The sequence below is a fragment of the Fulmarus glacialis genome, unplaced genomic scaffold (assembly GCF_000690835.1).
Source record: "Fulmarus glacialis isolate BGI_N327 unplaced genomic scaffold, ASM69083v1 scaffold8640, whole genome shotgun sequence".
Classification (NCBI taxonomy): domain Eukaryota; kingdom Metazoa; phylum Chordata; class Aves; order Procellariiformes; family Procellariidae; genus Fulmarus; species Fulmarus glacialis.
Genome location: NW_009188285.1, coordinates 38,579 through 50,599, shown reverse-complemented (window position 1 = coordinate 50,599; position 12,021 = coordinate 38,579). Strand labels below are relative to the sequence as shown.

The 12,021-nt window shown below is 36.7% G+C and overlaps 1 protein-coding gene across 1 annotated transcript in view; it reads left to right on the top strand.

Annotated features, from left to right (window-relative positions):
- The first annotated feature begins 2,778 nt into the window (after nucleotides 1-2,778).
- PSMD14 (proteasome (prosome, macropain) 26S subunit, non-ATPase, 14) overlaps nucleotides 2,779-12,021 on the top strand; it is a 44,845-nt gene continuing 35,602 nt past the window's right edge. Inside the window, exons 1-3 of the mRNA XM_009578056.1 lie at nucleotides 2,779-2,827; nucleotides 4,437-4,524; nucleotides 7,494-7,545. Coding sequence (XP_009576351.1) covers nucleotides 7,498-7,545 — 48 coding nt within the window. The 5' untranslated portion in view covers nucleotides 2,779-2,827; nucleotides 4,437-4,524; nucleotides 7,494-7,497. The remainder of the gene's footprint in view (nucleotides 2,828-4,436; nucleotides 4,525-7,493; nucleotides 7,546-12,021) is intronic.

Genomic DNA, 12,021 nt, shown 5'->3' with positions numbered 1-12,021 from the left:
GCGGGGGGAAGCGACGGCACAGCGCTGGCTGGCGTACGCGGGGAAGAAATCTTTAACTCGTGTCAGGAAAGACGAAGGGGAATTAAGTAGGAAAGGCGCGATAATCAAAATTAGCAGTGCTGTTTCTAGTGTGCAGCAGACTGAAGTTTTGTTTTCAGAACAAATCTATGTGACGTACTTGGATACTTGCAAACAGTTGACAAATCTGAATGCGTGCTGATGTCATCTCTTAAAGCCGTACTTGCTTCCGGTACACTGTAGAAAACCAGAAAAACAACAAGGATTGAGATTGACTTTTTAAAAAAAGTTTTATGCAAATGTATTTGAAAGCTGTATGTAGCTGAAAAATCTGACGGGTTTGTATTAATCTTAAAGCTGTCACCCCCTGTGAGTCCAAGGTGTACTGTATGCCTCGGATATAGGGAGTACACTTGGAAGACGATTCTGCTGAGAAAAGCACCGTTTGTGGGCTTGTGTTATAGAAACAAGGAAAAGATCTGTGTTTGTGAAGAAATCCAGAAATTGGCTTGCAAGTGAATTGCTTCTGAATCACTTAGTGTGACTTTGAGCAACTAGGTTTTGCCCGTAGCTTAATGGGAAATTTGTGTTCCATCAGCTGTTATAAAATGCCACATCAGGGATATTTGTTTGATATCTATGGTTAAGAAAATGAGAAGTTAGAGGATACTTCAAAATTAACATTAAATAATGCCAAAATATAAATCAGTTTGTAAACTTTCTTGGAAGTGATTCAGTCTTGACAGGCATTATGGAGTGTATACTAATAGTAGCTACAATTATCTCCTAACATTTAGGATGATGGGAAAGGACAGGTAGTTAGGATACCTTGAATAATAGAAAACTGGTGTGATGAGTACTTGATGGAGCTGGTGGCGGGGGATGATTCCACAACAGTTGTGTGTCTACCCCCCCTTCTGCAGATTTCAGAGAAGCTCATTACTTTATATATAGCGTACAATTAAAATTAATTTTTTGGGTTTCTGTGGTGGTGTGATTTGTTAATGAATCTTCCTTTACCTGTAAATTTTCTGTGGATGTACTTAAGTAGCTTTAGAGTAGTCTGCTTCGGTCTGGGTTACTTCAGTAACTCCAACTCAGCAATGAATGTAGTAGAATAAAGTTTTCTGTGCTTCTGGAAATCAGAAAGCAGAGTCTGAGAAGCTAACCTGCCTACCTTCTAGTCCAGCTCAGGTCTATTGAGATTCGGGTCTGTATGGTCCAGAAACATTGGGTTTACAGAGCTGAGCACATTATGGAAGCAAAGTAGTTATGTAGCTCTGGATTAGCACTACTGAGACTGCATTCATTCATGGCTTGGTTAATCTTTAGCTTTAATGAACAGATTACTGAGAATTGATGGTTGTTTTTTTTTTTCCCTCCACTTTTCATACAAAATATATAGGAAGATAGACTTCACCCCTCCCTTGTCATATGTGAAGTCTCTTGTTCAAGTTTCTTTCATTCTGTGTTTGGTGACTTTACCTGCAGTGAGTTTTTTTTCTTTTCTTGGTGAAATGATGTTTCTCGGCAAGATGCAGTTCCTCAACTAATTTACCTTCATAGCTGTTCATCATCCCTACTGAAGCTGAAATTGTTATAGTTGCAGCAAAAACGTTAAACCACTTTTTTAGTTGCTGTTAATAAAATTGCTAATCCATATGCTATGTGGAACTTCTCAACAGGAGATCTGGAAGTGCTTATACAAAGCTTAGTATGTAGTCTCAGGTGGAGAAACTGAGATACCAAAGATGAAATGATTTGCGTGAAGTCACTTGGTGTACAAATTGCAAAGTGTGGAGTAAATTGCTGTCACCTGAGTCTAGCCTGATACTCTCTCCACTAATAGGGCAGTTTAGTAGCCAGTGTTTTCTCTTCCATGTATGTTGAAGCTAATTTTTTTTTTTTTTTTTACTAACTCAAAAGTTGTCAACCAGGAGAACCCTCTTTCATTGAGGGATCGCATCATGGAGTGTTAATGCTAGATAAAGATAGTGCACTGTAGTGTGAAACTCGTGTGTCTCATGCAAAGAGATACAGTAATTTAAGACTGTGTTTCAAGTCGATTTCAAAATACATGCTGAAACATGCCAAGTATAAGCACAGTAGCTATTGGTTTATACCTAGATGTGTATATACATTTGTGCATAATGCATTTATATAATTTCATCCCTATGTTACCTAAGGAAAAATAATTTCGTTATTAAAAGTCAGCATTTAAGTCAACATTTAAGTGACTTGAAGGTAGTAACCAACAACTGAATGGTGAACCAGAGCTCTCCAAATGGACAACTCTTGCCAATTATTACAGTTACCTAACGGTAGTACTATGAACAAATATTAGACATGGGTTTTTAAAAAATTTCTGTTTTCATATCAGTTTTGAGATGCTCTGTGTATACTTCCACTGCATTATTAATAACCACAGACTTTTCCCTTTTGAGGCTAGGACAGTTAAATGGCAGTAATGAAGGTTTGGATTTTTTAAATACCATCCTATGACCAAGGTTTTTTAGCTGAGGTGTTTCAATCATGGACATACACAAGCAGAGAAGCTACTTAATTTTTTTTTTTAAAGCCATCAGTGACCACATTGATCTCAATGATGCGTGCATGTCATCCAAATCCTGCAGTGCACCAAAATGCAAGTTCATTATAACTGGCCTTCTGCAATTTTCTGATATGGAACTATTTGATGCGTGTACTCACTTCCTTAAAGCTTCACTTTAAACAGAGACTGTTAACTTTTCCTTGCAGACAGAAGGAAATATTATCAAAATACCTTTTGCTGACTTTGGAAGGAAAGGAGGCGAGATTTACTGTGAACTGTTTGTTTACTTTTCTGTGTTTTTTATATGTATCTGTAAGTATATATGTGTATATATAGAGAAAAAACAACAGGTAAGTGTGTAATCAAAACTAGCCTTTTTGCACTTTGCAGCAGAGAGGGGAAAAATTCTCAACTATAGGTTGCCATGTTGTGTGCCTCTCCCAGGAAACCGACCAAGCTCACAGAGATCTGTTTCTCTAATATCCTTGTAGGAAATGGGGAAGGGAATGCAAGGGTGGCCAGCTGGCTCAAAGTGAATTGGGTTGTAACTCTGAAGCCCGCTTGTGAACTGGTTGCAGTTCTGTGGCAGCCTGTGCTGATATAACTGCTGGCTGTTGTGGTCCTGTCTCATCTGATCTCTCCTGGATCATTTCCTTGTGCAAAGCTGGCAGAAATGTAGCAATTTTTCTTTTGACTTGTTAGTGGAACTCCACCCCAGCCTGTCAGCACTGGGAAACTGATTTGTTCGTTCTCCTCTAACTTCCCAGGAAGATTAACACATCTTCCTTTGCTCTTGTACTCCTTTGAGAGAAGGTTCAGAATGGTCTCTGTTAAATTACCTCAGTTACTTTACCAAAAAAAAAAAAAAAAACCAACCACAAAACCCACCCCACAAAAACAAAAAAAACAAAACCAAAGACATTGTTTGGGCAGCTTTAGCTTAAAGAATGATTTGACATAAATGTCTTCTGGAGTCTGGATTAGTGTTAGAAGCAATCAGCTCTTCCAAGACCTCTTTTTCTGTCATGCCAAGACAACTGTTTCTGGGATGCAGTGTGAATCCTCTCAGAGAAGTGAACAGGGTTAAAAACAACATTTTTGTTAGCCTATCAGTTTACTGCAAGGCTGCACAAATGGCTGTCCTGGCAGTACTGAGAAGGCAGCATCAAGTCGGTAAGCAGCAGCAGCAGCTTCCCCACTGCTCCTTATGTTAACGTTGACATTGAAAAAAATGTCTATCAAATCATGGCCACAGATCTGTTTTAAAACACTGCACTGCAAATGATTGAGTGGATGCAATTGGTGGGCAGTGTTCTCTGGGAAGAGGATAATACAACTGTTAACTCCTAAACTGAATGGGAAGCAGCCTTTCTCGACCTGAATTCGGGCAAATGTAAAGGCCTCTATGACTTTCCCAGTCACACCAGCTGCCCTTGCAGAAATAAACAAGAAAACTGTCCATGCCTGCGGACTGCTCTTTACCTTTGTGCTTAGGTCATCTTAGCTATGGCAAAATCTTCTAAAATAGTAATAAAGGACCATAGTTTCAGTTTCTAACAGCATTTTAAATTATTGATTAGCTTTAAATTGCTTAAATGGGTTATTAAAATCCTTTACTCTTCCATGTAATTTTGAGAAACTTGGAAACCTCTTTCAGTGTTATAGATACTTGAGCAAGACATGGCGTGTATGGCTTCCCGGGATTCTATGGTAAAAGCGGAAAAAAAACCCGCATTCTTTGGGTTATTCTTCAATGGTGCTTTGTCCTTTTGTGGGTCATCGATGTAACATTTCTTTTTACATGTGCTACTGTTTCTAAATTTTACTGGTTTTCTGCCCTTCCCCTTCTTTCTATTTCCTTCTATAGGAAAGAGACCTACTAGCATCATCTTTATAGTCAAAAAGTGGGAGCTCCTGCTGAGTTTGTTCTGCGATCACCTCTTGCTGAGCACCAGGTTAGGAATGCATATTTGCTTTATTTGTAAATGCTAAAGTTATCTTAATTAAAGTCTAAAAATTTTGCTCAAGGTTTAGAAAAGCAGTATTTCATAAATGGAATTTATGGCTGAAATAATATTTGGGCACAGTGGATTAACAAAAATTAAAATTGGTTTTAATTTGGATTGCTAACCTAAATTCTTCAGGTGTTTATACAGAGTAAACAAATATGTTTAGGTCTAAATATACTATAACCTACTGAAACATCTTTAGTTACAAATAAGAAAGTAAAGTATTAGTTGCCAAAACTCTAACCAGAGTCAAGCCACAGAGCTATTGAAATAATCTGCAGCGCATTTAGAACTGTTTGTGGAGATTTTCTCTCTGTGCTACTGTCTTGAGAATCTGAACATCTTCAGTTCAGTGGTTAGTCTGTGATAGAAAATGTTACATCCCTCCAGTTCTGTAAGACAATGAGATTTTGTTGTTCCAAAACCAGTTATGCTGATAAATAATAAATTTGTGTAACTAATTAGTCTAATCTAACTTTAATGCAGCAAAATATGCTTCTGTAAATGATGTACTATTCTCTTGGGTTAGAAACTGGAATAACTTTTGTAAATAAAATATTAATGAACTAGAAATAACTATTGCTTTTCACTTGCTGAGGTGAAATGTAAATAGGTATAAGATTTGTTATTCAATATTATTTCTTAAATGTACATAGGTAATTATACCTCATAAGCTTATGGAAGTTGCTGTAGTTGTAGAAAAGACCAGTTTTATGGTTACCAGTTGTAGAGACTAAGAGTTTCTTAAAATAAATGTACAACCATGATTGATTAAAATCATAATTTTAGTAATTTAAGTCTACTTCTCAGCTACTCTTCAGCCCTCGTTAGTGTCATGAAAGATGAATCATTGTGGGTTTCAGTGGAGGAGTATCTACCACAGAGGGGTAAAACAAAATGTAGTTGGTGTTAATTGTACTCATGAATGTTTTATTGAAGCCATTTACCATGTGCTTACATAATAGCTTTAAACAGCAACTTAACCTTTCCATGGAAATCCTACAACTTGATTTGGAATTTATTGTAGTTCGGGATAGAAAAGTATATACACTTTGTGTGCAGCTTTTGCCTGTAGTAAAGAAGGTTGGTTTCAATGACTGTCTGAAAAGAAAAGCATAACCACTGACCCTTTAATAAACTCCTTTTTAATTCATATAGTGCCAAGGTAGCTTTAAGAAAGTACTTATTGTTAGTTGAGGCTCCAGTTGTTGGGTTTGCATGTTCTACAAAATCAAAGGAGTGAATCAAATGAAACTTGCTAGTGCATTAAACTAGGAAAGTGAAATTAGCAAAAGGAGCAAGTGTTATTGATTCATGTGTCTTAGATATTGTTGTTTGAAATGGGTGAAATTCCATACATGATTAAAGTAGGAGTTAGATAATCTTATCTAGTGGTAGGTTCAAATGCTACCTCTTTGTGTGTTAACAAGAAGCTTAAAATACTTGTTTTAAACTTAAACTGAAATAAAACCTGTTAGTATCTAGCCAGTAAAAATATTAGCAAATTTCAGAAGGAATAATGAGATGACGTTTACCTTCAACATAAAGACTTTTTTATTTTCAATATACAAAGCAAATCTATTTTTCATTAGAAGTTCAAAGTTCTTTTGCATAATTAATTTTAAAAGAAGGCTCTTGAATTAGTATTGTTAATGCAGTCTGTTGAAATTATGTGTATAATTCTCTTACGTGTAATGTAACATCCATTTGGAGGATGAATGTATTTTGGAAATATCATTACTTGCTGTTCTTGATTGCTCTTATATCAGCCGAACAGGCTTTGTTGTGTTGGATTAAAACTTGTGCAGTTAAGATCATCGTTTCTGATGCCTTACTTTGTATCTTCTATTTCACAAATAAAATAAGCCAGTAAAATTTAATTTCTATAAGCCTTGGCAATTGCTTGATTTACTGAAAGCAGCTGTTTAAAAAGTAATATTCAGTAGTTTTTGTTTATTTTACCACTGAGTTTTGTTGTTTAAAGCGAAGAAGTTGAAAAAGCCAAGTAAGCAGGATAAAAGTCTGTTACAGCTGGTACAGAACCCTTACTTAGGTATCCACAGTTAAATAGTAGATTGCTTTTCAACAATAGAAAACGAATAAACTGCAGAGAAATAAAAATCAGTGTAATTTTTTTACAGTTAACAATTCTTATTTCTGGAGATCACTCCTTTGAAAGTTGCAAGATAGAAAATTTGGTTTTGTGGGGTTTTTTTTAAGGTAACGAGTTAGCTGCATTGATTGGAATAATCTTGCACTAGAGCAATGGCACATGCAACACTGGAAATGTATTAAATGACTGTACTGTCACTAGTGTTCTAACTATATACACATTAAATGTTTACTTTACAGTATTTCTTTTAGTATAATGAGTTCATTAAAAAAAAGCTTTTGATGCTAATTCAGAGATCCATAATCTGCTCAGTGTCTTTCACATGTAGTTTTGATGATAACTGACAAGCTGTAAGTTAATTAGCGCAGAACTTACTAATGAGGATGCTAAAATCCTTACTTTCACATTTTTGTTGATGCTTTCTGAACGAATTGGAGTAAACTTGATTGTATACCTAGTAAGTTTTAGGCGCTTCCTCGATGTAGGTGCTGTTCTTAAGCTACAAATGTCCTCCAATTAATTGAATGATAGGAAAGTTTTGAAAAGTTTGACAAAAGTGTTCATCTTCAGAAATGGGGATAACCCAAAACCAAAGCAATAAAACAAGGTCTGTTAATTAGCATGGAAGACAGCTTCTTGAATTAATATGTGGTGTTAATTAACAGGAAGTCTGATGTTGTGTTGTAATTACCACCAATATTTTTGACATACTGAGTGACTGAAGGTGAATTATATAGATAGCAATTTAGTAAACACTTCAGAGCTTGGGAACATTTTTCCTTTTTTTTTTTTGTTTTTCTAGAAATATGGATAGACTTCTGCGTCTTGGAGGAGGTATGCCTGGGCTGGGACAGGTTAGTATATAGCTTGTCAATATCGTCTCTTTAATATTAATTAATTCTGGAATATTCCTTTTATTATATTTAAAAACAGCATCAAAAAAACAGAGTTCATAGTAATAATCTCTGACTCTAGAGATCCTATGTAAGTATGTGCAAATCATTGTTACAACCTGACCGGGGTTTTTTTTTGCCTTGTGTTGGCACTGAGTTTACAGAATATTTATAAACCTTTAAATTGGTGTCTGAACATTTTGAAGTTCAGATTGAAAAGCATTGGAAACACAGAATAAAATTAAAAAATCAGTTTCCAATAATATGGATTTTCAGAACGTGAAGATTGTTCTAAATGGCTGAGCATACCCACTTGCTTCTTTATAAATGATATATTTCAGTCCTTGGATCACATTGTGATGGGCATTGTAAGATACTGAAGTATATGTAAATTTCGGGAGGTAATTTGAGTTGAATTTATCACTTGCAGGTAGTTGTAGCCACCTATATGTGTGTTTTATTGTGTCTTCTCTTGTTGTGTTGTCCTCACTTCTGTAACTCTACTCACAGCAAAAAGGGCTCCCTGGCAGCTGTCCTGTTCCAGTGGGAGACCCACACGCATTGTATGGCTTCTCCTACCACTAGAGCAAGTCCTAGTGCTTTTTTCCTTGGCCAACTGGTGTGGCCAGCAGTCTTCAAAAATAAAACCAAGCTGATCTTATTACATTGTGCTGACTACTATGGATACAGGGGAAAAAAAATAATTAGGAACTTCTTTGGCTGAGGCTTGTAGGAAGAATTATTTCCTTAAGAAAAGGGCTCCAGTGTAGTTTCCTTTGTAGCCTTGGCTGGCTGCAGTAGCTGGCCTTTCTCTGCTTTCCTCATCTGCCTCCGGGGCTCTGTTCTAAATCGAGAATCCAGACTCTTGTTCTTCTGGAGGAATCAGTTCTGTTTGTCTTAGGCTTCATGGTGAGTTTGCTTCTGGGATGATTGAAATTGCTAAACCCACAGCTTCTTTTGGTTGTGTGTAGTGTGTTTGTGTCCAGTATAACTAGGGAAGGAGTAGTTTAATACTGAAGCATTTGTTGAAATATTCTGAGCTGATTTACAGCCTCTAGGTGTTTTGCCAAATAAGCTGTGCATAATTTGGCATAATTTTTGGTGCATAATTTTTTTCCTTTTTATAGCTAAAATTCTATTCACGCTCTCTTAGTGAATCTTCAAGCAGCCCTCAGTTATTTTTAGTTTCACTTTCTTAAACAGTTATTTCTCTTGTTCCTCTGAGCTGCCAGCCTGCTTCATGACTCTTCATTTTTTTAACATCTGCGCAGTCTAATCACTCAAGCTTTCACTTCTTAGTCCTCTCTGAACTTGACGCATATCAAAGCTGTTTTTCAGATTTACAGTTAACTCTCTCTGCTGCTTTCTGAATTTCTCAGCTTTAACTTAAAGCTTGCTAGAAAATTGTGGCAGACAATAAAACATTCAGAAGAAGCTCGCTGAACTCCTCTGGCAGCTTTGGCCTGCAAAGCTGCTCTGTGTTTGTTTAAATATGGAATTGTCTCTTAAATGAATTGATGAGTGTGTGTTGGATTAAAAAAAAAAAAGACGGGAAACTGAATTGCTCTTTATGCAAGTTGCTGCTTGCACTGGATATCTTGACTACTTTTGTAGTCTTCCGATTTATTGAATCAGTAGGAAGGCTTTTCATAAAGAATAATTTTATGTCTTTAAAATACAGTGTTTCAGTGGACCTGCAAAGACCACTTCTGTTCTGAATATTGATTGATTGATAATTGAGATAATCCAGAGTGAATCAGATGGCTTTGAGGTGGAAGAGAGAAGTCAGGTATTTCTTGGACATACTTTGTCCTGCTAGAAAGTAAACGAAGTTATTACCATTCATTTGCACTAGAGTGTTTTAAACAACTGTAAAAAGCTTTTTGTTTTTCTTATTGCTGTGTCACAGTTGTTCTGCCTTTGGAGGTTTTGCTTTTAAGATTGAACACAGTAAAAACATCTGAGTAAGTCATTCTTGCTAACATAAGAATCATCTGTGTGTATAGGCTTGTAGAAAAAGAGAAGCATTTTCAAAGAAATTTTATAACACAGTTTGGGGATTTTCTTTTTTTCTTGTAGCTAGGGGTTTGCTTAGCAAGAGGACTGCATCACATAAGGTCTGCTAACAGTCTGTTTGATTTGCTTTGTAACTAATGTTCAAGTAACAGCAAATGCTTGGTCAGCACAGTTCCTATTTGATCCCTGCCAAGGAATTCTTTCTCATTGACTTGCCTTAGCTTCTTCAACAGTAGTTACTCGGCTCTTTCCCCTTGGTAAAACCACCTCTTCTGATTATTATTGTTTGGGTTTTTTGTTTGTTTGTTTTTCTTCATTTCCAAACTCAAATATGTTGTCCCAAGTGCTCTTTGGATTCATGTTTTTACAACTTTCAAGTCTTTTGGTGTCTTGTATTCCACTTGCAAACTGCTTCCAGTGAATTCATGGTTCTTCTCTTTTTTTACTACTGGCTCCTTCAGCATGCTATTGAGTGGCTGATGGGTCTTCAATGTTGAATTGTCCAGAGGTGGTCAGTGCTGAATTCCATCGACCCTAAGCCTGTCTTCATATGGCTAATAAACAAATCATTAAGGAAGTGATCTTGAAGTGATATTTCAACAATTAGCTTTCCCTCCAGTGACATGTGGCTTAGAAATTTTGAGTCATTTCCTCTCTTTTAGTCTTAGATGGACGAAGGACTGTCTTCATGGGGCAGCAGGTGGACAAGAGAGGAGGAAGAGAATTGTGATAGCTTTTCACATCACATAAGCCATCCACAGTATTTTCTGGCAGTGAAATTTGTCATTAATTTCGTGTTCTTTGTATGGGAAGGTACCCGTGTTTAGTTTTGAACTTGATACCATAAACAAGACCTCCTTTGCAATGCTGCTTCATGCAGAAATTATTTGTGTCTTACATGCCTGGTATTGTAGGCATTTGAATTTCTGCTCTCATGATATATGTGTAAAAAGAATGAGTGATTGAAGCTTTTTAAAAAAGATGTGGGGGAACAGTTAAAGTTTGAAAGTAGTGTGATGTCCCAAACAAAATGCTTGTTACTTTAATTTCCCTTCTGTAGTTCATGGGAATTCAGATTTTGGCAATGCCCTTGTTTTCCTTCTTTTGTATGGTCTCCTCTCTTCCTCCTCCCACCCCTTGTCATGTAGGGTTTTTTTAGTTATTATCTTCCCTTTCCTGGTTTGTTCTTTTCCATCTCTCCCTGTTCATCCCCTTGGAATACTACCTACCACAGAATTTCACTAGTGATTTAATACTTCACTTTGCATTGTACTTTTGCTGCAGATAAATTAACAGGCTTTGTGGGGTATGTAAAAGCATTCTACTTACGTAGCGGGCAGGAATTTGGAGCAACACTCCTCTTCATTTTGTACGCTGAACTATTGTTTGCTAGTGAAATCGGTTCTACATATGCCTCTATTAGGCAATCCTACTGGATACTGTTTAAGAGTGTGAGCAAATTAACTGCATTTTTAGCAGAGCTCTCTCTCCCCAACACTTTCAGAACAATAATCCAAGCTATATAAATTCATGTCCATGCTAACATATCCTGTCTGTTTTTTTTCAATCCAGATGTGAAATAAATGACACTTTTAAAAAATGTTACTGAAATAGTTTTTCATTACTTGGTGGGTTTTTGAAAATACTCGTTCACATTGCTCTGTTGGTGCAGATAGCTGTTCTAGTGCAATAAATGGAAAATAAAAGTGGTTCTGTATTTCTGAATTAACATATTTGATGGCAGAGGGGAACGGAAAAAATCCAAATGGGAAGATAAGGAGAGACAGAGGAGTGACCTGTGTCTTATAAGGAGTGTTTACACCTTGACTTGGAATATAGAAAATAGAAGTGCAGATAGCTATTTTATTTGAATAATGGACTTGCCAATTAGCCATCAAGTGCTTCCATCTGTGAAATAGTTGATCAGATGGGTTAGCTGGGATATTTCCAGATTAGGGCATTGTAAATGGCACTTGAAAACTGTCACTTTGATTATGAGGTTTCAAGCATTGCACTGCTTGATGCTGTGGAACCTTTTTCCCTCATATTATCATGGTTTTTTAGAACATGCTGATCCCATTTAGTAAATCTATGGCACCATAGGAACTTGGGAGACCTGCCACTGATCTAAAGTTCTGTTTCATCTGCTGATCTAGCCAGGATGGTTATTAGAAAAGAACACTACTGGCTCAGTGTTCTGCGGGGCTTCAGAATACGAGTTGGTGATCTGGCAGGCAAAGGAGGGTCAGGCTCAGCGTATATCATTCCCAACAATTAAATGCAAGTTTCCTTGAGTTACTTCATTAAGCTGATGTGTCTCTTAAAGTAAATGACGTGTTCTAGCTGGCTAATCTGCATCCTAAGATTCCCTATGTAAAAAAACCAAACCAAACCAAAAAACCCCCGAACCGCGCCCCCCCC